Source organism: Centropristis striata, chromosome 19 (assembly GCF_030273125.1).
Source record: "Centropristis striata isolate RG_2023a ecotype Rhode Island chromosome 19, C.striata_1.0, whole genome shotgun sequence".
Taxonomy (NCBI): domain Eukaryota; kingdom Metazoa; phylum Chordata; class Actinopteri; order Perciformes; family Serranidae; genus Centropristis; species Centropristis striata.
Genome location: NC_081535.1, coordinates 23,455,380 through 23,482,174, shown reverse-complemented (window position 1 = coordinate 23,482,174; position 26,795 = coordinate 23,455,380). Strand labels below are relative to the sequence as shown.

General features: G+C 40.6%; 1 protein-coding gene across 1 annotated transcript in view; it reads left to right on the top strand.

Annotated features, from left to right (window-relative positions):
- Window positions 1-8,955: 8,955 nt before the first annotated feature.
- The window catches only part of LOC131992721 (tenascin-like), a 32,554-nt gene continuing 14,714 nt past the window's right edge, over window positions 8,956-26,795 (top strand). Inside the window, exons 1-13 of the mRNA XM_059358389.1 lie at window positions 8,956-9,448; window positions 10,734-12,047; window positions 13,120-13,383; window positions 13,484-13,599; window positions 14,858-15,011; window positions 16,644-16,913; window positions 17,088-17,273; window positions 20,192-20,281; window positions 20,505-20,768; window positions 21,193-21,594; window positions 23,187-23,591; window positions 24,569-24,844; window positions 26,148-26,420. Coding sequence (XP_059214372.1) covers window positions 8,971-9,448; window positions 10,734-12,047; window positions 13,120-13,383; window positions 13,484-13,599; window positions 14,858-15,011; window positions 16,644-16,913; window positions 17,088-17,273; window positions 20,192-20,281; window positions 20,505-20,768; window positions 21,193-21,594; window positions 23,187-23,591; window positions 24,569-24,844; window positions 26,148-26,420 — 4,492 coding nt within the window. The 5' untranslated portion in view covers window positions 8,956-8,970. The remainder of the gene's footprint in view (window positions 9,449-10,733; window positions 12,048-13,119; window positions 13,384-13,483; window positions 13,600-14,857; window positions 15,012-16,643; window positions 16,914-17,087; window positions 17,274-20,191; window positions 20,282-20,504; window positions 20,769-21,192; window positions 21,595-23,186; window positions 23,592-24,568; window positions 24,845-26,147; window positions 26,421-26,795) is intronic.

Below are 26,795 nucleotides of genomic sequence, written 5' to 3'. Positions count from 1 at the left end.
ATCAGATTGTCGCTCGCAGCGTCATGGAGGGCCGTGGTCGGGATATTATTGGAGTGAATAGACGGCTGTAGCTTCTGCTCTAAGCGTTTCTCAGCGCCGCGAGCGGGTTTATATTGGAGTCAATTGAGAACCCAGAGCGTTTCACACAGACGTGCAAGGGTACCCTTTGCGTCAGTATGATACGTCTAGGGGTGTGACAAATCGTCGGTATATTACGCTGGGAACAACTGATATCACGTACTCCCTTACAGCTTGCTTTCATTTTAATCCAACATGGACGGTTAAGAATGTGTATCCCATCTGTTAAATGTATGAAATCGTGTCTGTGCAAGAAATATCTGTGTCTGAGCAAGGAAACATTTCCTGCAGGAACTGGCTTCACTCCTCAACATCCAGTCCTACACCTTTAAGTCACTTTGATTTATGCATCACCAACTGGATAATTACTCAGACGTATTCAATCAGGGAATGTGCTGCAGATTTATTCAATTAAGAGCGCTTTGCATGCATAATAAAATGAGGTTTCAGCTGCTGTAGATATCAATTACTGTGACGGAGCTGGAGAAAGATTCACACTGTGAGGGATTAGAGTGAAGTATGGAGATGTGGAATAGTGGATGATTGAGGATGGGATTTCCTCAAATATATTTGAGTAAATTGAGCAGAGATTATTCTTTATTTGTGCAGGAGACAATCATAAATCATTACTGCAAAGTTAATATGTTTGAAGGGGAATCATCTGCCTGCTGTCCACATTTTGACTTCACTTTCCTCTCATTGCCGGCTTCCCCCCTCTAATTTTTCCTGCACAACCACAAGAACTGCTCTCTCTGTCATGACTCCCAATAACACTGGCATCTCATTTAAAAGGCAGAAGCCCGGCTCTGCATCCATTAGTTACAGCAGAGGGAGGGAAGAAGGGCTGTGAAAGGGAGGGAAAATGACGGCTATTTAAGGGTTGGAGTTTAAGCAATGGGGGTCTGACCTAAACTACTCCTCAACACTTTAAAAGACATTTCTCTCCCTCTCTCTCCCTCTCTCTCTCTCTTTGTGAATTTGACTCACTCTCTCGTCAGTAAAGGAGCTGAACTCCAGCTTGAGCTGTGAACAGTGAGAGGAGGACTGACAGAGCTGCTACCTTGCTGGAGAAGCTGCAAGACGGAGCAGTGACACAACCGAGCAAAGCATAATTTTTCTTGGCTTCAATGAAGGCGTGAGGAGCGCCTCGTTTTACCTGCACAGGCTTGTGACAAGAAGATTGCACCAGCACAGGTAAGAAGATATATCTATTTGCATCTTTGACAGAAATTGCCTTGAATTTCATGTGATGAAAGTAAATTTTCTCAAGTTCTCAAGTTGTTATCATCCAAATACAGTAGTATAGCTGCACACCTTTCTTTAGAAGTAGATTTCTGTCTATCGCAGGTTGCTACAACACCAGAAGGCATTGATTATACCTTATTGGAGGTACATTCTTGGTGAATAGTGCAACTTTTTCCTCAGTCAGACACACACATAGTAGCCAATGCAGGATCAGGGATGATGACTTACTGCTCAGAGATTGAACATGTGGGAGCTTTGATTGTCAGCCAACACGCTTAATGCCAAAAAGATCATATCAAATGTTTGTCAGGTTGTAGATCAATTCTCCAGAAATAAAAATAAAAAACTGTCCATCTGTTTGTGTGTGTCTGTTTGTGCATGGGAGCATGCATTTGTCTGGTGAGGCTTTTGCAGCCTGATGATTCATCACTTTACCTTCTGCAATGCAATTCAGTTTTCATTGTGTGTCATTTTTCCATCATGAGGATTAAATTAAAGGGAAAAGTGGGTGGCAGGGTTTGCCAGTGTGGGCAAGGAGAAAAAAAGACTCCCTCCATTCAGTCCATTAGCTCTGCTTAATTGAAATCAAGTCTGGCTCTTACTTCTGAATTTTTCAGCTGCGGAAGATTAGAATCATTTATTTCCCTTTTGAGCTTTTTGTTTTTTCCCACAACTCGTATCTAAACACACATCATGTCCCATCTGCAGCTTTCCACTCTGGGATGTTTTACTGCCGCTCTGCTATGTGCTGGGTGTACTGGGATGTGTCTATGCAGCTGAGGGAGAAAGGTGTCTCCATGAAACAAACCTCTGTCAGAGGGACAGCTGGTTTAGTATCTGGAGCTCCTCCAGGGCTCGTCCTACACTATTTCCCTCTGTGTGACCTCTACACAAAGAGCCAGGGGTTGATCATAACTCAGCATCAAACGCCTTTGCAGTTTCTGCACTGGAAAGAGTGACAATGAGAGTTAATGAGGGCATTGTGACTGACTCAGTTGTCCAAAAATATCCTTCTTTCTTCTAAATAAGAGAAATTGAATTAAACTCCAGTATATGATACTCGTGTACATGTACATGCTTATATAAGTGTACAGGTTCTGTGCTCTTGACTGTGTCAGTTGTAAATCTGCCAGAATGTCTAGAATCAGGTGTGTTGGTTATGAAAGTTGACTGTGAACAGATGGCTGTTTTATAAGTAGGTGAACTTTTTTTTTTTTTTTTTAATCTGCTCTTATTTTCTTGGTCATTAACCAGTAGAATGAGTTCTTCTGATATCCTGCAAAACATTAAATGCACATGTATGGTTGAGAACAAAAAACAACAGCTGAAAGATTTAAATTGGTCCAGTACTTTAGTTTATCACTCCAAACTTTTGGACAGAGCAGCTATTGTAGCTGCAAATAACACCTATTTTCGATTCAATTACAGATTATTTTCTCAACAGATTAAATCTTCCCTGTGGAGTTTAAGACCTTTACTAGGACTGTGGAGCTGTTTTCCTATAAGGGGTCCTTGTTTTATTTTTATTGTCGTGCAGGTAACTCGACACACATTCCTTCCGATGGTGCTACGTTTTTTTTTCAATGTTTAAAAGGTGGTAGTAACATGCCAGGATGTGCTGCAATGTGGCAAAAAAAAAGGTAGAGGAAAAGACTCTAAACTAGTAGATGTAGATGTAAACAGATGTAAACACGTATTTCAAAAAAGAGGCTTTGCAAATATGTTATGAGGAAGAAAATTACCTCAAGGATGCACACAAAGCATTTTGGTGTGTAACACATTATATAATTTTGTTTGTTTTAAAAAAAGAAGCTCCACAGGTACCTGAACTCGACTGTTTTGTCTAAAAAATGTGATAAAATACTCACAAATGCATGCCTGGTCTCCTACAAATGATGCTCCCATACAAGGGAACTGCATTGTCAATTACGTTTTGAGTGAAATTTGTACCCCCTCGATTGCGTTTGTTTTTGACATATCCAAAATAAGTTTTCTATTCAAAGTCCATGTAGAAGGGCAGAAGGATGGGTCAAAGGGGGCACCCCGGTGGCACACCTGGTAGAGCGCATACCATAGAGGCATTGTCCTCGGGAGCGGGCGGCCCGGGTTCGAATCCGACTCGGAGCCCTTTCCCGCATGTCTTCCCCTCTGTGTCCCACCTTCACTCTGTTTATCTCAATGAAGCCTTGAAAATGGCCAAAAAAAAGAATGCTGTTTTGTTGTATGAGAAAATAATTTTGAGGAGACAGGGTTAAAAATCACATCATCATTTTCCAGGTGCCTGGGTTACATAACAAGAAAGCTTATATTCAGTTTACTAACATGTAAGGCAACAAAAAGCAGCAAATTGTCACACTTGACAAGCTGAAACCAGCAGATGTTTTGATTATTGCTTGAAAAATGACTGAAACAAGTAACAGATCAAAATTGTTTGTTTTCTATTGATTCATAAGGGTTTCTGCTAAACAACATATAAAAAAAATACATATCAAATTTCAAATCTTTAAAGTCATTTTCCTTGATTGAGGAAAGGACCTGTAATTGCAAATTGATAGTGAAGTCTGCATCCTGCTCAGGCTCACCTGGGAACACATAAAGCTCAGGTTAATTATTCTTTAAGGACCACTTCAGGATATCTTTGCAGCAGTGGGGAAATTTGCAATCTCTTAATGAGCTGTTGCAATTTCTGTTATTGTTGTATCGGCTACGCCAACTAGTCCCAATTAAGTTTTCTTGAAATGATTTCCAGCTGCTGCAGATGCTAAGAGAATCAGACTTTACCAAACACTAAAATATCACAGATGAACAAACATTGCAGATGCGCCGGATTAATGTTCGCCACTGACCGGAGTCCTGACACGCTGCCGTCAGCCACAAATGTTTTCCATAAGGAGTGCGTCCAGACGTGCTGCTGTTGTGGTGTTCTCAGGGATGTAGAATGGACACTATCATCTGTGTCTCATCAGCAGAAGAAGTCCCTTTTAAGCCCGCTGATTACACAGATAGATACGATCAGAACAAACAAATTAATCATTAAATAATGCATGCAGTGGCAGTTTTTGTGGACACAGGACAAGTACCTCAGTGCCTTTTTTTTCTTTCTTTGACTAAGCAAAACAGATGTCCTCAGTCCAGGGCCAACATTCCCAGTTTCTCTTTTCCACGCGGGAAAGTTCCCTTCCCGCTGCCAGCATGGGGGAAGAGTACTAAAGCTAAAGCAATTCTGGATTATAGCTTAGTGAACAGGTTATATTTGTTTCAATTCTCTCTCCAAATTGTCTTCCCATGTCCCGTAGTCACATAAGATGTCCTTGGTCAACCCCTGGTCTGCTTTGAATGATGTATTCTTGGCTTTTTACTGAATAGCAGAAGGGTTACAATATCAAATTCTGTATAAATATCTGTTTTAAGGTATTTACAAATATACAATAGCAAGATTGAGCTGCCTTTGATGATTTTAAAGGATTCCTTCTTTAGCTCCAAAGCTGCAAATTATCAGTCTTTGTGTCTTGTAAAGTTTTCTTTGAGGAGAACAGAAACATATTGACAGGACCTAGTTTTCAGATTTACAACAGCCGCCATAACCTACCTTTATCCTGCCATGCACCAGATGTGTAGAGACTTGTGAAACCTAAGCTCAGTTTTAAATCTGTAGCTTGGGTGAAGAGGTGCAAAAATGCTGCTGAGGAGAAAGAAAGAGGTCAGGTCAAAGGTCAGGACCAGAAAAGGGAAAGGCAAGAGGATTGATGAGAGGCGGTTTAAAGGCTCTGTGGTGACAGTATTGGAAAATATTTGTCATACCCTTCAAGTTGATTTAGGGAACTCATCATGCAGCCTGTCATCCAAATATAAGCAAACACAAACAAACAAAAAAGGAAAAAGAAATGGAAAGTGAAGGACAATTTTCAGTCTTTATGGTGAGCTCCAGTGATCTGCATATCACTGCATTCATTTGTCACTTGGTTGCTCCAGTTTCCAGAGTTGGATCATCATTTCTCTGACTTTGGTTTGTTCATGATATTTAAGTCGTACTGTGAAGACTACATGGAAGCTACAAAGAACATGTTTTGTTTTTTATTCCTCAGTATGTTTAAACAACACAATGCATTCCCTAAAACCATTCTACTGACCAAGGTGTAACTGGTGTTATTTTCCGGTTATTGCCCGATTCTGAGCTTTGTGCTTTGTGCGCGTATTCATCAAAGGAGCTGCGATCTCGAGCAAGCTTCCCCCATATTCCAGGGATTTATTATGATGCAGCTACTGCGTTGCCATGGTGATGAGATAAACAACATGAAAGCAGCTTACTTCAGAAGCGATCAGCAGCACCGGTGCTGCTGGGCAATAACCGGAAAATAACACCAGTTAACTCTAACTGGGGATAAAGGTTTTGTTGAGCCGGAACATGAACACAGAGCCTGGTTGAGCCTCCTCTGTACTAAAGCCCTCAGGTCTACTCCTCATGTAATAACTGCGCCGGGTATCGCCGGCAGTTATTACATGAAGAATATGTTTATTATGATGCAGCTGCGTTGCCATGGTGATGACAACATAAAAGTACTTTAGAAGCGGCCGGCAGCACCGGCGATACCCGGCGCTGTGTATAACATGTGGTCAGATAGACTTCCCAAACGTCGGGCTCACCCGCCGGCATTTCTTTATCTTACGAGGATCTCGTAATGATGAGATCAGGATCTCGTAATGATGAGATCAGGATCTCGTAATGATGAGATCAGGATCTCGTAATGATGAGATCAGGATCTCGTAATGATGAGATCAGGATCTGGTAATTATGAGATCAGGATCTCGTAATTACGAGAAAAGGTGTCTATTTTTTTTTTTTATCCAGTGAATGCAATGCGCTTCCGTAGCTATGCAATACGCTTAATAATGATGTTTCTTACCATCTGTCCAACGTTTACCTTTCTCTGCTGTTTTTCTGTATAATAAAACTTAAACTCAGCAAGTTGTGGACCAATATTTTTTCCTTTTTTTCTAAATTGTTTCCCGACATGAAGGGGCATTTGCTTGAATTCAGGGACACGCAGGTACAAATTTTTTTATGAATAATACAACACGTGAATGCAGGGTCAACCATAAATGTCCTGTCAGCTTATAGGACAATCTGCTGCCACTAACAACTATTTTTCTCTTCATTAATAATTCATTTCGACTACCTTATCAATTAGTAGATTAATCCAAACAATACATTTTCATCTGAAAAATCTAATCGAACATTTCATTGAAGTTCGTTTTATTTTGACAAACAAAACAATTTGGAGGAGCAGCTTGTCACCGAAATACGAATAGCTGCTACACAAACTGCACTGCTGCGTTACTGCTAACTCTCTGTCAACCAACTTGGTGTCAGTGCAGCACGTCCAGTACATGCAGATAAACAGGTTGGAACAAAAACCTGCAGCCACTTGGCCCTTTCCTGGATCAGTTTGACACATGTGTCAAACTGATGTCCAGGAAGTGAAGACAGCCCAGGTGATTAGATGGGTGGAGTCATGTGTGCTCCTGCTTGGTTGGAATGAAAACTTGCACCCACTTGGCCCCTCCCTGGATCAGCTTGACACATGTGACTTAGGGTATCCTCTGCCACCAGTATGAATGTGTGTGTGAAAGGGTGAATGAGCGCAGTCTGTAGTGTAAAGTGCTTTGAGTGGTCGCAAAGCAACTAGAAAAGCACTAAATAAGTGCAGGTCCATTTACCATTTGCCTTTTTGCCTCTCCTTTCAGCATCTACCTCATTTATTATGCCGCCTGACACAGCAGCCCTATTTGACAATAACCTACAACTTGTCACATGGCGGTCTCTTGATTTCTGCTTCTTAATCTATTTTAGTGGTTTTCCCCAAATATAAATCTCAGGCATTCCTTACAGGAGAATTGATCAGAACCTGAATATAACTCATTATATTTTGGACCGACATGAATACACACAGGCTCAACCCGCCCATTAATCCTAAACCTGTTCTGCTGATAATCCTTACCGCGGGCAAGTGAAAGTAATTTGTTACTTAAATGTCTACTTTGATATTCCAGAAGATATTCAGTTGTGGTGTGAGTTTTGGTTGCAGAAGTGCAGAGGTGTTAGTGGAAAAGAGGTATTTGTGTTTCAAACTTTTACTTTGATTGGTGCTCATTCTAATGGAAGTTTTGATTCGTCTACATATCACACGATCAATTTTGATCTCTGCAGCATGAAATATGCCCTACTTATAGAAGTAGCAAAGAAAAGAGAGAACAAAGTCATGGATACACTAAGATGCAACCAACTTCTGTCGTTAAACATCTACTCTTGTTACCTAATATCCGAGTATCATCACTGTCTCAATAGATAGTTTCCAGAAGTCTCCATGAGAACCTAAATCCAGGTGCTCCACATGTCTTTTCATAGCTATCACTACATGAACAATTCCCTTCTGGAAATCATTTTTCATTCGTTTGCATGTGCAAGTTTCTGTCAGCCACTGTAAATCAAAAACTTGGACCAAATCCTGCATCACTGACAGAGATGCAAACCCCTTTATAGAGGTGTAGTCTGCTGCTTCCCAGACATAGCAGTATCAGTATAGTATAATATACAGTATCTCACTCAGTCTGCTTGCCTTTCTATTGATTTTTTAGGATGCTTACTCATATCCTTTGGAAACTGAACACTAAGTAATCCAAGCAGGCTTTCCCACGCTGGGGAAGAAGCTTGTCATTAGTTCTAGTTGGTCTCCCACTAATTATAGGGTTCTCAGTGTCCGGCTGATGAGGTCATCGTGTATGGGACAGCTCTTTTTTTTATGTTATATATACTATTTCATGCAAAACAGCTGAAACTTCTCAAATATGTGTATCATGAAAGAATTTGATGTGCCAAAACAACTGTGGATTCTTTGGCATTAACGCCTTGTTTTATAGAGCAGTACACACACTCTCTTTTTCTGGTCAGTCAGTGAGTGAAGACTCTTGCTTTTGCTCTGTTCACCTTTTTAAAAGTTCTGCAAATGTAAGGGCGATAAGCAAAGCAGCAGTGGGTGAATATCACTGCATAACCGACAAACACTATTCCAAAAAAAGTTGCTGTATAAAACATTAATAAAAGCAGAATGCATCAAATTGCAAGAAAAGGTTTAACTTTTGAGCATTAGATATCTTCTCGTTTAATTGATTGTAGGTTGAAAAGGGTACATTTTATGTTTTTCACAACATCCCAACTTTTTTGGAATCAGGGTTGTAGCCTCAGAGAGTGCAGACCTCCACAAAGCCATGCCGGGTGAAAAATAAGTTGTGTATGTGCCCCATGATTCTGATCTGCTTCAAAATGTTTTTTGTTTTGTTTTACTATGCTACACCCTTCCATGACCTTCCAAATGTCTTTTTTTCAACAGACCTACAGTCCAAATTCCCCAAATATGAAATTTACTATCATATCAGTTCAAGAAGACCAAGAACCATTCAATGTTTGGTATTTTTGATTGAAAAATAACAATATAAATTAATAATTAATTAAGTGACTGATCATTGTAGCAATACATTTGTGTGTGAAATATTTTCTTTTTGTTTTCCAGAAACCTTTACCGTTAATGAGGATTGGCCTTTAGTTGGAGGTTCAAACTGATATTTATTTAAGTAAATCCCACATCTATTATGGGTACACGAGGCGTTCTGAGCTGCCTCCTCCTGACTGCTTTGCTCGGCTTATCAAAGACTGGGCTCGTGAAGAAGATCCTACGGCATCGACGACAGACCCTGGAGCCCCTTAATGAACATAACATCACGCTCCCGAGCACGGACCATCCTGTGGTTTTCAACCACGTCTATAACATCAACGTTCCTGCCAGTTCCCTGTGCTCGGTGGACCTGGACGCTCCAGAGGGCACGCAGCTCCTTCCTAATGATGCAGCGGTCTCCAAAGGGCATCACATCACCGAGCACACAGTCGACGGGGAGAACCAGATCGTCTTCACCCACCGCATCAACATACCTCGAAAGGCCTGCGGTTGTTCTGACGACCTGCCTGGCCTTAAGGACCTCATGAGCCGGCTGGAGATGCTCGAGGGAGAAGTTTCAGCATTAAGAGATCAGTGCACTGGTGACAAGGCATGCTGCAGTGCACAGGTGACAGGTAGGTGTCATTTGTCTGGTATGTAGATCACAGACAGTACAGTAAAATAATCTGTCAGTATTGAGTTCACACTAAGAATACCAAATAGCACATCTGTTCCATTCATCTGGGAGTTTAGGAATTCAGTGTGGGAGTGTTATACTCCCATCAACTCTTCAGTTTGAATGGGGCTTTATTTAGCACAAATGCCATGACATACAGTTTCTGAATATCAATGAATGTAAGTCTTCTTTTCTAATAGTTGCTAAAATAAGCTTTAAAGCATTTCTGAGGAATGCACTCTTAAAGGACGAGACTGACATTTTGGGCTTTTTTGCAGATAATTGAAAGAAGATCGATACATTATAGCCAGCAGCTGATAAGCTTAGCTTAGCATAAAGACTTGAAACCCAGTCCCACAGATAACCCCAATAAAACTATAACCATAACCTGTGCAATACATGGATGCAGTGTTCATTAACAAGTGGGTTTTTTTTCTATCTGAGAGAGCTTTAGCTTTGAACGTCATCAGGACTGTGTCCTCCTGTTTCCAGTCTTTATGCTAAGCTAATCATCTGCTGGCTGTTGGCATATGTTAGGTATATCGGCATTGTGAGACTGTTTTTTTTAACTTCCTGTTTGACTCTCAAGAATGCAAATTCTTTTTTATCTTATTTTTTATTTAACCTTTATCTAACCAGGGAATATCCCATTGAGATTAAGAACCTCTTTTTCAAGGGAGCCCTGGCCAAGAGGCAGCCCTGGCCAAGAGGCAGCAACACAAAATACAGTTATATATTTACATAACATACAGACCTTATGTCAGACGTCATGAGAAACAAGTGCATGTTGTGGAATTGGCCTCAATAACTCTTAGTTTTGATTTAAAAGTGCTCAAAGAAACAAAGTTTGTTAATTTCCATTCTTTCTGGCGCATATTCCATGCATAAGGTGCAGAGTAAACAAATGCCCTTTTACCCAACTCCGTACGAGCATAAGGGACGGAAAGCAACAATTGATCTTGTGAACGAAGATAATAAGATCCTGCATTTCTCACAGTAATTAAGGTGCAAATGTACGAAGGCAGCAGTCCCAATATTGCCTTATAAATGAAAGTATATCAATGACTAATGACTAATCTTATTTCTTGAATGACAGAAACTCTCAAGCTGATTTTACTTCCAAAACACGACAATAGATATTTGTGTGTTATTAAATAGTTAACATCAAAAAGATAATATTCAACAAAACTTTTTAAAAACTTCTTATTGTAATAAATGTCTTTGTCTTTATTTTCTCATCAAAGGTAAAGTGGGAACTAAACCATACTGCAATGGTCACGGAAACTACAGCACTGAAACCTGTGGCTGCCTGTGTGAGCCTGGCTGGAAGGGAACCAACTGCTCTGAACCCGAGTGTCCCAAGAACTGCCAGAGCCGGGGTCGCTGCGTTGATGGAAAGTGTGAGTGCTACAAGGGCTTCACTGGAGAAGACTGCACACTCGAGGTGTGCACTGAGGACTGCGGAGACCATGGTCAGTGTGTGGGCGGTGTTTGCATCTGCTCGGATGGTTACCTTGGTGAGGACTGCTCCCAAACCAAGTGTCTCAACAACTGCAGAGGCCGTGGCCGATGTGAAGACGGAGACTGCGTGTGTGATGAACCCTGGACAGGCTACGACTGCTCTGAACTCATCTGCCCCAAAGACTGCTACGACCGTGGACGCTGTGAGAACGGCACCTGCTTCTGCGATGAGGGATACGCCGGGGAGGACTGTGGGGAACGCACCTGCACAAACAACTGCCACGGTAATGGCTTCTGCGTGGACGGTCAGTGCGTCTGCGCTGCCGGCTTCAGTGGAGACGACTGTTCTCGGCTCACCTGCCTAAACGACTGCAACGGCAGAGGGACGTGCTTCAACGGGATGTGTATCTGTGACGTGGGCTATCAAGGCGCAGACTGCAGCCAGCTAGCATGTCTAAACAACTGTAACAGCAGAGGGCAGTGCATTAACGGACAGTGTTCCTGTGATGTTGGCTTCCAGGGAGATGATTGCTCCGAGCTCTCCTGTCCAAACGACTGCCAGCACAGAGGGCGCTGTGTTAACGGCCAGTGTGTGTGCGAGGAAGGCTTTGCTGGAGAAGATTGCAGCATCAGGACCTGCCCCTCAAACTGCTACGGCCGTGGCGAGTGCATCGAGGGATCTTGTGTGTGTCACGCAGGCTACACCGGCGAGGACTGCAGCGAGCTGAGCTGCCCTAACAACTGCAGAAACCGCGGGCGGTGCATGGACGGGCAGTGTGTTTGTGAGGAAGGCTTCTCTGGGGAGGACTGCAGTCAGAAAGCTTGTCCCAATGACTGCTTGGCGCGTGGTTACTGTGTCGACGGCAAGTGCGTCTGCCAGGAAGGCTACTCAGGAGACGACTGCTCTGTGCACGCCTGTCCAGGTAACTGCAACAACAGGGGGCGGTGCATCAACGGAAGGTGCACATGTGAGAGCGGATATGAAGGGGAAAGCTGTGCAGAGCTGAGCTGCCTCAATAGCTGCCAGGACAAAGGCCGCTGTGTGGATGGTCAGTGCGTCTGTGACGAGGGATACATCGGAGAAGACTGCTCAGAAGGTAAGAAGCTGTTCAGTTAAACACAAGAGAAGGATTTGCAGCTCACAAATCCTGAAACTTTCCATGTGTTGACTGGATGTATTATAAAATCAAACCCAGAGTGATGTAATTTCCTTCTATTCTCAATATTCACCCACCACTCCTCTTGAGAGAAACTATTACAGTGGATATAAAAGAAGTTTCGGTTTGTGTATTGCTGTTGTCTGCACTTTGTTCGCACTTTTTTGGCAGTTCTTCACACCACAGCCAGATGTGGCTCTGGAATTTGCATTAGCTCTATGTGGTGTAGACTCTGTAATGTAGGGCATGAGAAACTGTCCAGGACAATACATTAGGATACATTAAGAACACAGACAGACAGGAGACAGGTCCGTTATAAATGTGTTAATCAGAGGGAAACAAAATCTATCTGTAAGATTAATTCTGTGGGTGTAGCCTGTAATTGACCTGAGACACTTCATCATGAGCTCTGCATCATTAAAACAGTGGGAATAAAACTGGGGTTAAATGTGTCAATACTAGGCCTAAACTATATTCAGTGGTGGAAGACGTATTCAGATCCTTTACTTAAGTAAAAGTACTAATGCCACACAATGCACACTCATATTGTTATATATATTCCAAACATTATTATTATTTATGCACTTATGTAAACAGAATTTTATTGCTAATTTGACTACATTATATACTGTTTTGTGATTTGATTTATTTTCTTCATGTTTTTATTTTTAAATCTTGACATGAAAAGTAACTTAAGCTGTCAGCTAAATGTAATGGAGTAGAAATATAAAGTTACAGTACCTCAAAATTGTACTTAAGTGCCGTACTTGAGTGAATGTACTTAGTTACATTCCACCATTGATTACTTGATGGCTTGTAAGCAGGTGCTGTATTATTAAGAAAAACTCCCCCACAGCTGAGTATCTCGAAAACTTTTTTTAAAATAGTTTCTTATTTTGAAAAAAGTTTGTCCATCATAAAGGCTTACAGGATCTTTTCCATCATGTCTTTTTTCTTTTTCTGGCAGAAAAGAAACATACTCAGAACAGGTTTTGCATTTGTTTTTTTTCAGTGTCTCCTCCAAAGGACCTTACTGTAAGCGAGGTCACCTCTGACTCAGTGGACCTGTCCTGGAACAACGAGATGTTGGTGACAGAGTATCTTGTGACATACGTGCCCACCCAGCCTGGAGGTCTTCTACAGGAGTTCACTGTGACGGGAGACAGTAGCACAGCCACCGTCAAAGAGCTTGAACCTGGACTCGAGTACCTGATCAAAGTCTACGCTGTTCTGAGCAACAAGAAGAGCATCCCTGTCAGCGTGCGGGTGGCCACAGGTACATCACAGCCCTCTCCATGCTGCTTTATTGTGCATACTTGAAGAAAAAGTTGATGTGGCTTTGCCTTTAATGATTATTTTTGTTTCCACCCCTGCAGAGCTTCCACAGCCAGAGGGTTTACGATTCAAATCCGTGAGAGAGACCTCGGTGGAGGTGATGTGGGACCAGCTGGACATCTCCTTTGATGGCTGGGAGATCTATTTCCGCAACACGGTCAGTCTGCCCGTCTCTTCTGAAGGCTCGCCCAGGATTTTAATAAGCGACAGGGGAAAAAGTGAGAGGTGATAAAAGCTGTGCCAGCTTATAGGAAGTCTCAGCAAAACATGGATTTATTTCAGTGCAAACCATTAAAATTGCTTTGACATATGGAAAACCTCAGTGAGGGTGAGTCTGGTTGTCATAGAACTGCGGGTAAATCTGCTGCTCACAATCCCAGCAAGTCATTTTCTGAAAATAAATTACTGTGCCAGCTGATAAGTCAGAGGCCTTTTTTCAATTCTGCAGTTGCTGCAGAGTTTTTAACCCATTTTATAAATATGTCCTTGCCTGACCTCCATGTTAACTTTGATAACACTTTGATGTGTTCCTACACAACAGTTTTCTGTTCTCAGACATTTCCTGCCCTGTGTAAACTGACAGCTATTGTGATATTCATACACAGCATAGAGGATGGAAGCTGCCAAAATGGAAATAAAAAAACAAAATTAAATAAATAGTTTTCTCAATAAATACAGTAATATGCTATTGAATAATAATATAAATAATATATTATATGAAATAAATATAAATAATACAAAAATATAAATAAATGTAAAAAGGGAAGATTCAATACAAAAAACAAATAGGGGAATTGATACAAATTTTAATTAAGAAAGAAGAAAAGTCAAACAAAATCATACATTTAGGTCACATTTGATCAATTAATGAATATATACATTCATTTTAAATATTATTTGCTACTTTTAATGGCATAGAAAATTGTTTATCAAGAAATGTATTTGTTCATTTTTGATTTTGAGAAGTCCTGTTCTCCATTACAGAGATGTGTCATTGGTGTTGAAGTTACTTTCATACAGCCTTGTTCCGTACTTTCTGTAACCTGATTTCTAATATATTGTGAAAATCAGAAACACTTTTATTGTAACTGTATAATAGTTGAGCATGGGAATGGCCTTCATATTCTCATCTCCTAATATTTACTTTGTAGACTTGTACAATTTTAATTAATTAATTGTTCAATTGATTATTTTTTAATAGAAATTTATGATTAGAACAACATGACACACAGTGCTGTTTCTCAGATTAATCTTTAGGTTTCCAGCTTTCAGATGATAAAAATTCCTTGTCTCCCCCAAAATAGGTCTATGGCAGAGAGGGATGGAGTGGAAGAGATTAACTGAGTTTCTTCCAGTAGGTAGGTCTCTTGGGTGCATCAACAGGATATTTAAAATGTTTGTATGTGTCCTTGCAGAAAGAAGAAAATGGAAAAGTCGTGAGCACCCTTCCACCATCTCAAAACCAGTTCTTCCAGTCGGGCCTTGGTCCAGGACAGGAGTATGAAGTCTCTGTTAACATCATCAAGAACAACACCAGAGGACCCCAAACATCCAAAAGAGTCACAACCAGTGAGTCTCAGCCAGTAAACAATCATTTCTCTTAGCACTTCGGAATTTTCAGAGCAAACTTGGATGTTTAAAATCATCCAGTTTTTACCCAAGAAAAGTTCAGATGGTACGATTATGTCATTTTCCTGCTCTGCCTGGCAGCTATTAGCAGCTTGGTATGATACAAAAAACCCTTCACTTCACTTGAGTGCAGGGCAAAAAAAATATATTAATGTCAAAGAGTGAAATTCCATAATATAATGAAAATAAGAGTAAAAACAGGAAATCCCTGCTGGCTCTCCATAGTTCCATCTAACAGATTTTAGCTCAAGAGCAATAACTCTGACTCATTGAGTCCCAGCCTTGCATGACCATAGTGAGCATAGTTTTCTTTTTTTCACTTTCACTAAATCTTGCTCTTAGCTCTTGTCCTCTTCATGCTGAAGCTTTTACTGCAGTGTTACTCCATACATTACGCTGTTGAAATGCTTCCAGTTGCTTATGCAATCGATATGGCACGCCAGGCCAAACAGCTTTCTTCTGCATGGAAAAGCCATTTAGTTTACAAGTCGGTGTCGATGGACTCCCTGGGTATCGCACTGCTTTCATTCCTGATGTCATTTATTTGTGTAGGCTGAAACTAGACATGAATGATAGAAATAAAGTTAAACCTTTCATACTCTTTCTACCCCCAGAGGTCCTTTTTAACATGGAGAAAAGATCTCTCCTCCAAATGTAAACACAGGAGATTTGTCCAGTAGTAAACATAATGTCATGACTGAAAGGGAATCACATTAAATGTCATAAAAGCCTTTTCCCATGTTGATCTAAGGTTCTGCTTTGTCTTATTAGAGAGCCAAGTTGAATTTTATAAACCTTTTTTATGTATAAAGACTGAAACAAACTCGCACAAATTCAGACTCAGACTTTGTCTTGTGAATTTTTCTATTAGACGCTAAATTATTTGGTATAGTTGAAAACTACTTTGCAGACACTGAAGTGGGAGGTATGAGGTACTTATCCATGGTCAGTTTATTCGGTGAGCCTCTGGTTTGGAGAAGCAGACAGGAGTACAAAAGCTAAGCAATAAACTGCTGTGGACATTCGAAACAGCAAAATGTATTTAAGACACACAAAAAATCGATATTGATTCAAATGTATGATATATTTAGAACATATCATGGCTTTACCATGCCTTCAGACAACTTTTCCAATGTGGAACTAAACCAGCTATCTACGCGCTCTTGAAAGCCAATTCCTAACCAATTGTTGCTCTACCACTGCAACAATTGGTTAGTTTGTATGTGTCACCAAATTAATTACAATTCATCCTCAGGGGAACATAAATGCCAAAGTACATTGAAAACAGTCATTATTAGTTATATTGCTCACATACCACCAATGGCGATCAAATAGATAAGAAACACTCTCATTTTTTCTTCATTCAACATCATTTTAATGCCAGATGTAATTTCTTCTGTATGTTAAAGATGGATTTATGTCAGTTTGTAAGGATAGTCAGCCATATTCACAATTATTATTATTCACAGTCATTTTTATTGTGAGTCAGCCCATTGGTTAGATGGATTTCTTTACCATTTATTTGTAATTTAAACTCACCCTTGCCTCTCTCACCTGAACCTCCCCTCCCAGAGATTGACGGGCCCCGGCTGGTGGAGGTGAAGGACATAACAGACTCCTCTGCTCTGGTCGGTTGGTCGCAGCCAGTGGCTCCGATGGACAGACTCACCATGGTTTATGCACCCAGCTCCAACCCTTCAGATGAAACCAGCGCGGAGATTCCCCCCACAGACAAACAGTACAGCATCGACGGTCTGAGGCCGGACACGGAGTACAAAGTGTCGCTCGTCTCCAAGGGTGGAGAGCTCAGCAGTGAGCCTGCCACCGCCACTTTCACTACAGGTAGGAACGACTTTTATAACACATGGATGTTATGTTATTAATATAAGTTGTGTATTTTTACCTGAGATTAATGGAATTTATGGAATTGTTTTAGCATGTGTGGTATGTTACTAATGTCTATAAGCAAAAAGTTGATTCTCCTAATATGATTGTAAATGTCTGAACCTTTATTAGCTCTCGATGCTCCCACGGACCTGCAGGCTGTGTCCCAGACAGACAACAGCATCACTCTGGAGTGGACCAACAGTCAAGCTGATGTTGCCGGCTATCTGGTGAAATACAGTCCCATCTCTGGAGCGACTCATGGCGAGGAACTGTTCCCACGAGGACCAGCATACACCACACAAGCTACTATTACTGGTAAAACATATATTAAGTCCAACCACACATGACTTAGTTGTTAGTCGTACCAGGTGGTCATTTTCTTTTTTTTTCTTTTTTTGCAGTGTTATTATATTATCAGGGCATACAGGTAAATGTGCATAGGTAAATACCTGCATATGCGGAAAGTATATGTGTGACAATTAATAAAAGGGCTTTATTAAAAATAAATGAATAATTAATTAATTAATGATTGATTGACAGCTAAGATGGCGCCAGTGTGTGTGGCTGGCTGTGTGCTGCTCCTGCAATGTTTGGTGTTTGGTGCACTAAAACGATCGAGTCTCTGCTGGTGTATGACTCTCCGGCAAAATGTCAAAGATCTCGGTGCGTTTGTTCGCGATGGACAGAATACTTTGCCCCCGCTCCTGGCGGGGATTCCGCCTCACCCGTTCCGGGCTTCGGCCTTACCTTTACGGCGTAAGCGTCGAGCGGTGTGAGGGAGAAAGCGACGGTGCTTTCTCCCTCACACCGCTCCTGTCTTGTCTGGAAGACATCAAGACCTGGATGGCCTTGAACTTTCTGAATTTCAATGAAAAGAAGACAGAAGTGATGGTGTTTGGCCCTAGTGGCTCTTGTGAGACCCCTCCTGTAGACTTGGGTCCTCTGCCAGATTTTATAAGGCCGACTGTCACAAATTTAGGTTTTAAGATGGACAGTGATTTTAAATTAGATCGTCAGATTAGTGCTGTTGTTAGGTCCAGCTTTTTTCAAATCAGGCAGCTGGCTAAGGTAAAGCTTTTCTTTTGCACCAGCACTTTGAAACAGTAATCCATGCCTTCATTACATCTTAGCTGAATTACTGTAACTCGCTGTACTTTGGAGTCAGCCAGTCCTCCCTCGCACGGCTCCAGTTAGTGCAAAACGCGGCTGCTCGCCTCTTAACTGGAGTTCGTAAGAGGGAGCACATAACTCCCATCCTGGCCTCCCTCCACTGGCTGCCTGTGCATTTTAGAGCCCATTTTAAGATTCTTTTATTTGTTTTTAAATATTTAAATGGTTTGCCCCACCTTACCTCTCTGAGCTCCTCCACCCCTACGCTCCTGCTCGGTGCCTCAGGTCAGCTGATCTGCTGCTCCTGGAGGTACCCAGGTCAAAACGGAAGCTAAGAGGGGACAGAGCTTTTTCTGTTGCAGCCCCCAAGTTTGTGGAATAAGCTGCCTTTGCACATCAGACAAGCCCAGGGCTTGAAGACCTCGGCAAGGTGCCGGAAATACGGCTCGGGTTTTTTTTTTTTTTATCATGTTTAAAAAAAACAAAAAAACCCCACCAAAAACCCTTAGATAGATCTGGATATGACCGGGGAGGGCAGCATTACGATGGATAGCGTATAGCCTGCCGGAGAAGAAGAAGGCGGCTCATCGGCGAGCGTTCTTTAGACCCACGTCATTACTATTTCTCAAGAAAGTGACTGGAGACAAATCCAGCGACTCCAGCTCGTTAGCGGGTCGGCTAACGAGCGGGAGGACGGCTCGTTAAGAAGAGCCGCCGTTAGCGGCAGTTATCTCTGTAGCAGTACAGTGTGTATGTGCTGCTGCTGCAGGAGGTGTTCACTTAGCGATCTGTTTGTTGACAACAAGCACTGGAAACTCTGTGTGCAGTTAGCACGTACCGTTAATTCACGATCACTATTTTTATGATCAGCGGACACACTTTGCATAATAATTAGCCATGCTGCTTTGTTTATGATCATTTGCTGTGCACAGTTAGCAACGGCGAAAACCAAACGTCACCTCCAGAGTCTCTAAATTGCTGTGGGGGCTAACTTGCTGTGGCAGAGTAAGCGGACATTGAGAGGGTGTGGCATGAGACTTTCCCGATGGTAGTCGAAACACGGCTATACGGTCCGTGCGTGCGCTCTCCCACACGTCAACCTTACTGGGGATTTCCACCAGGCGCGGAACGGCTCCACCGCGGGTTTGCTCCATCCTCTGCCCGGCGTCAGTTCCGGCAGTAACGGCAGCGGAGCGAGCCAGCCGTCTACACCCGAGGTAACGAGAACACGCGATAATCCTGAACGTACGGGAGACCGCGAGATCCCGTGATAAACTGCGTTTAAGGTAAACAACAACAACAACAACAAACAGCTTACTTTGCTTCTCCGACGTGGAAGATCTGTTGATCTGACCATCTATCCTCATAGAAAGAATGTGTTAAATGTCATAAATGATTGTATGCTGTTCCACTTCAACAATCCGAATCTTGTCGTCCATGTATCCGACCCTCTAAGACCCTTTGATTGATTGATTGATTGATTGATTGATTGCTGATCAGTGCCAAGATCCCCCCCCCCCCATGCATAAAAAAAATTCAGGCACAGGATTTTTTTCTGCTTCGAGCCCTGCAAGCCTCATCGCTGTCCATTTTTAAAACTCATCTTAAAACCTATTTTACCTATTTTTATTTATTATGTTTTGTTTTTATTGATTGTTTTTTAAATTGTTTTTTTAAAAAGGAATGAAACTATTTATTTAAGTGTTTTTTATTGTTTTATTTATGTAATTGTTCTTGTTTTCTTGTTTATGTACAGCACTTTGTTGCAGCTGTTGTTGTTTTTAAAGTGCTTTGAAAATAAAGTTGAGTTAAGTTAATAAATATAGGCAATCATAAATAAAAATGCATAGATTAAACAATTAATCAAATACATGAAAATATTGCCATAGTGTTATTGAAAAATAATAAATAAAAAACTTTAAAAATTATAATTAAAATAATATACATAATAATACAATTTGCAGTAAAAATAAATAAATAAAATAAAGAGATTGACAAAACTGTTCTTCTTGAAGAAAATGTCAAATTTTTTAGATGTATAGCATGAGTTACCGTTGTAAGTGTGCATTGTAATTTCCTTCTGTGTGTGTGTGTGTGTGTGTGTGTGTGTGTGTGTTTTTCAGGGCTGAAGCCGGGAACAGAGTATGGGATCGGTGTGACTGCCGTGAAGAATGAAAGGGAGAGCCTTCCTGCTACTGCAAATGCAGCCACCGGTGAGAGACGATGCCTTGCAGCTGTCCAAACAGTCATCCTTCACACCCCTTCATAAATACACAGACGGCCATGTTTGTTGATACAAACTGGGTGACAAAATTAAACTGATGGGGGCAGAAGAGTGATTTATGATTTGTGTTGATTTGTGTTGAGCATGCAGCAGAAGAGAAAAAAGATTTATCCCCATTTAATTTTACACATTTAATATTTCCCTCCTGTCAGATATTGATCCTCCCAGAGAATTTGAAAAAGTCGAGTCCACAGAGACCTCCCTCACGTTGAGGTGGCAGAAACCTCGCGCCAAGGTTGGCGCCTACAAGCTGGAGTACGTCTCCAGAGACGGCCAGGCCGAAGAGGTGGAGATCCCCGCCACAGCGACCAGCTACGTCCTGTCCAACCTGACTCCTGGAATGAGCTACACCATCACGCTGGCTGCAGAGAGGGGGCACAAGAGGAGCACACCTGTCACCTTACCTGCATCAACAGGTGGGTAGGGAACAATTTTAACAACATATGATCTTGTAATAATGATAACGCATGCCTACAAGGAGGATTAAACCTGATTCTCTTGCGAAGTATGCTGTTATGTTCCTCAGAATATCTTCAGGGCTTTAGATAAAAAAAGGGTTTAGCGTTAAGTAATTGTTTAGGTTCTTTATTACAAGACACCAGTTGGTATTTTAAATTAAACAACACTGAAGTTAAAGGGACATTTTGGTATTTTTCCAACGTTTTTGTGTCTAAATGACTATAAGGAACATAGGATCCATGTTTTCCCTTAACCTTTAGGAATTTAGAAGTACCCGTATAGAGATTTGATGAATTTGCTGCCAACAAAACCCCAAAAATTGAGATGCACTCACACCAAAATGATGCTTTCTTGATTTGTGCCTTTTTGTTTTTCTTGTAGCCTCTTTCACATTTTATTTAGCTGATTCAGATGACCGTGAGCTAACGACTCCCTCAGGCTCAGAGGACAATGTCATTAACTTTGTGTATTTAGAACCCTCTGAGTCCCACTTCTCAGTTGGGATGGAACCTGACGATGAGCTTGGGAAACTGACTATCTCGGGCATCACGCCTGATGGATTTGACCTCTCATGGAAGCAAACCGCTCAGAGTGTCTATGATAGTTTTGCAGTAGAATATAAAGACACTCAGCGAATGTGGGATGTGGGAGAGGTCCAACTTCCTGGAGATGCCCCTGGCTCTAGAATCCAGGGCCTGAACGCATCGACAGAATATCAAATAAAACTTTATGGAATAACCGGTAGCCAGAGATCTGCGCTACTTGAAGCTGTCGCAGTCACAGGTATAAGATTCATCTTTTAGTTTATTAGAAAGCAGTTTCTCCCTTTAGTGGAAATGAATCTCTGTTAGATCAGAGGAGCAGTTCTGCATGCAGATATTTTACTCATTGCTCATATGAGCAAAGAATATATATTTTTTTAGTTGCAACTGTCATCTACATAACTGTTGGCATGACACAGAATGATGACAAACCCAACAGAGATGATTGCATTTTCATGAAAAACTTATTTTCATCTCATCCCATTTGTCATCTGATGAGGCTTCAGTACTGTGGCACAATGTTGCTTCCCGAAATTCAAATACAAGAAGAAATCTACAATGGGAATCAGTGGGAACTATGTTCTCACTGAGCCATTAAAGGGAAAATTCACCACCTTTTATGTGGCTTTCCAATGTTAATGCTTAATGTAGTCCACTGAAAAACAATATTATAAATTCTTCATTGCATGTTATATTGACAGAGAAAACTTGGTTCTTCTGCTCACAGAGCCATGCACAAGCTCTCTTAACTTTTGTCGTAAAAATAAACAAAATAAACTGAACAAAATGTAAAGAAAGGACATCTACTTACACCTAAACAGAAATGTACAACTCCACACCTTCTGAATTCGAGTCCTCTTTTTTAACTGAACTATAACTAAAGTAATTGCCTTGTTAACACACCATAAAACACATTTTATTTAAACTGGACAGAAGCAAAATCAACTTTTCTCATTCTGGTTTGGTCGAAATAATCACAGAGTCAGATGTGAAATTGTGCTGACTCCACCTAATGTTTTTTTCCCCAGTTGTTCCCTGATGAAGGTCTGCAGCACACCTCCTGTTCAAGAGAAGTAAAATTAATAAATGATTATTTTAGGTGTAAGAATTTTTCCTTTCTTGACTATTGTAAACTCCTTTTGTTTCTTCATTTGACTTAAAAAAAAAAAAAAAAAAAAAAAAACTAAAGAAGCTGGTGTAGTGTTTTTCACACTATATCCCAAACTCAGAGATATAGAGATGAGGTGGAAAATTGGCTAATTTTCCCTTTTAATACCTTCAAAAACAAGGAGTTCTAGTTAGCTGCCCCGATTTCTTCCTGCATTTGAGCAAACATTTTGCTCCCTGAAAGCCTGATTCCATCTGCATCATTCTTCATCTTCAACCCCATGTACACAGTTAAATAATCCTCCATCAGTTGGAAAAAAATGACCCCGTACGTCACTTGCATGTCAAAGAAGAGACTCAAAACTGTCTTTCTTTAGAACAGTCAGAAACAAAAGGTGGCTGTGCATGGCTTCACCATCATTTGAAGACACCTGTGTACTTCCACTCTGGTGGACTACCCGGATGCTTCAAAAATTAATGGCTCTGACTCGAGCGCCATTAATGCCTTAGCTGTTGCTTGATGACACAGACTGCAGTCCTGAAAAAAGTAGGACAATAAGAGCCGAGAAAATGAGATTATAAGGAATATCATGGACAGAATGAATTGCTTTTACTCTAAAGTGTCTAAAAGTGTTTTTATCCCAGTTTCTTCTTCACAGGTTCTTTTTCAGTCATCAGCAGAGCCGGTAACAAATTCATTCTCTAACCTGCTTTTATTCACTGTAGCACCAAAGCCTACCTCTCCAGATGTTCTTATGCTGAGCATCAAAGATGCCCCAACAACTGCTCTGGATACTGAAACAGTTACAGATCCCCCCCGTCCTCTAAACTCCTCTGATACTGCTGTGATGAGCTCTGAAAGCTCTGAAATCTCTCTGGACAAATTGGGAAACCTCACAGTAAATGTCACATCCACCAGAGTGAGCCTGGCGTGGTCGGCGCCTGACGAGGCGTTTGATAGCTTTGTGGTGGAGCTCAGAACTCCGACACAAACTAATGTGACCACAGTACCAGGACATAGGAGGAAGGCTGATATTGAGGGTTTGTCCCCCTCCACACAATATAATATTACATTACAAGGGCTGGTGGAAGGGAAGCCGTCTTTACCTCTCAAAGTCTTTGCTACTACAGGTACATGGAGCAAATACTTATTTTTTTGTAGGCTTTCATCACAACCCATCATCCTCATATTCATTTATTTGTTATACTCAGGATATATTTCAGGATGGCTGCACAGACTGTTGATGTTTTATTGTACAACCCTTTTTCAGCCCATATATGAGTCTTATTGATGATGAGTATTGGGGCCACACAAAGATGTAGTGATAGATTTCAGGATAAATATTTCCAGAAAAAGGTGTAATATTTAAAGTTTAAAGTCATAGTAGTTCCAGAATATAGTCAGAATATTTCTAGATTGAAATAATAACATTTTATATATGCATTAATATTAGTGGTAATATTTCAAGATCAAAGTTGAAATCGAAAAGTTGGTTAAATATGTCTAGAAAAAAGTTTTAATATTGTATTACTCACATAAAATAAAAATATAAAAAAATATCTATTATTTCATGATTATTGTGATATTTAAAGAAAAAAAGGTGAAATATTCTAGTATTATAATAATAATAATTTTGGGAGACAAAACTTAGTAATTCAAGTTTTAATTTCTAATATTTCAAGAATAAAAGTAGTCATAATATTTAAATTTTTCAAGATCCAATTTGTAATATTCAAAGAAAATATTAGTCATATTTTAAGTTTAACATCATAATTACACCAAGAAAAAAATGTGCAGCATTTTAAGTCATGACATTTTGATAAATTTGATTTTTTTTTTTTTTTTTTTTTCATAAAAAATTTGATTTTCTTTTAAATTCCCAAACAAATTCCCCTTAAAATATTATACTTTTTTCCTGAAATATTAGGGCTTTTTTTGGTGGTAATTTTTAAAGTTTAACTTTAACCAATAAATCTGAGATTATTATTTCCCTAACCTTGGCCCAAATACTCTGAAATGAATGAAATTGTTGTAAATTATGTGAGAGTAATTTTTACAATCCATCTTGCCATTCAGTTGACCCCACTCTGATCTGTCTATCTACCAGAGGAGCTGAGGCCCATGGTGGTGAACCTCACCATCTCTGACATTACTTGGGACGGCTTCACTGCGTCCTGGAGCCCCACCGCTGGGGAATTTGACAGCTTTGTCATTGAGGTAACAAACTTGGAGAATTTCGAAGAGAGCCAGAACCTCAGTTTGTCCGGAGACGCTCTCAGCCTGGGCATCTCCGGTCTCAACCCCAACACCAGCTACATGGTTGGCCTGTTTGGGATGTATCAGGGCTCCTTCCTTGAACCCGTGTACGCTGAAGCCACCACAGGTACCTGCAACTTGCAGCGTTGCAGCGTTTTTATCCTCTAACTCTTGACCTGTCTTTCCTTTTGTGATTTATAACGTCAGTCGGTGTCTTGAGAGGCAGCGTCCACACGTCGTTGCATGAAACGAGAACAACACAATAACCTAATACCCTGGCCACAGGGTCCTGCTTCATCTTAACCAACATGCCATGAACCCATTCTTTTACCCTCCAGCCACTGTTTCTGTCTCGCTGAGAGAGGGCAGGGTGATGAGGATGCGTGCCGCATCACTGAGCAAAGCAAACGCCCCTCAAATGTTCCACCCTTACCCTGAACTGCTCCCTCCATCCCAGTTACCAAAGTGCATGAAGCCCCCTCCCCCTCCTCCTCTACCATCCCCTGCATCGTGGTCAGGTTTGACGCTGATGTGCTGCAATGATTGCAAAAGCAAAAAACCAATAACTTTCACCCCCTCACACGCCCGTCACACCATGACAGCGTGACCATCTCATTTCATCCCATCAACACTCATTCAGTGTAATTGATTAACCTTGAGGGATCATTTGCTCATGGATGTGCTCACATGTTGAGTTAGTGACATTTATATTCTGTGTGAGAGTCAGAAAGTAAATATCCTCATTTCCTTTTTGAACTACTAGGTGGCAAATGATTAAATCTTCTTGTCGTTATCAAGGTAAAACGCTAACGTTAACAGTGACGCCACCTTGTTTTTACATCTGAATGACGCTTAATTTATCTGCTGCATGTTTGCAAGCAACTGACTTTATTCGTCACTGCATGAAAAAAGTTTTTATAAGTTTAACTTTCTCATTAGATGCTTTGAATTGTGCAGCATTAAGCAGAATTCATCTCTTCTTCAGTGTTAACAGATCAGCATGAGATCTCCCTCCATATGCATGAAATACTTTTATTTTATACTATTAAAATTATTTTCTTCACATTAAAATAAACACTCATTCATTTAAACTTGCAGGCCAGTATTCTTTAGCTGTTTACCCCCTTGGCATTACATGTTTTTCCATCTAATTATTATGATTTTTAATGAAAGCAACAGGCATAACTGGTTAAATTCAAGCTGCTAAATTAATTTTTTATGCAAAAATATATGCATGTATTTAATCCTTTAAGCTACTCAGACTAGCAGGAATTGCAAGTGGGTGGTGGTGAGTTTCCAGTAACACTATACACTTCTTTATAAGATAAATTAAACCGACCAGCTACCAGTAATTTATTTCTACGATCAGTATTTGTTCTGCAAAATGTTCTTTAAAAAAATTAAAGTCTAATAATGATTTCTCTCTTTAGTGAATCAACCAGTGCTTGGCAAACTATATATCTCAAACTTAACGTCAGAGAGCTTTTCAATCTTCTGGAACGGCACTGAAGGAGAATTTGATGGTTTTATCCTGGAGATAATTGATTCTGATTGGCTGACGGAGCCAAAGGAATATAACATATCCCACAGTGTAAAGTCCCACGAGGTCACGGAGCTCAGGCCCAGTACTGACTATATAGCCTACATCTACGGGACGTACAAAGGATCCCGAACAAGTGCTGTCAGTATTGTTGCATCAACAGGTATTTTGATTTTGTGTATTACAAAGAATAGGGTCAAATATTATTAGCTTTTAACCCTTGTGCATCACCAGGGACATTTGTGGATTTTTAAGTTTAGAATTTTTCGATTATTTTGGCTTTGGGCGTTTCTTTTCTAATTTACAAGTTAAACCTCGGCTCCTATAATAAGCCCATATTAAACTGCAGCCAAAATACAGACACTCATTGAAACACATTATATCCACAATTTTTCACCCCAAGGCCATTTCAGCTTTAAATCATGCATTTTATTTTTTAGGCTTTCAATCTAGAGCCTCGAAATTGTAGTCTTTATCATTTTTCATCAGATAGAGCCATTTTAGCATTTCATGTTCAGAAAATAATAAAATGTTTGTT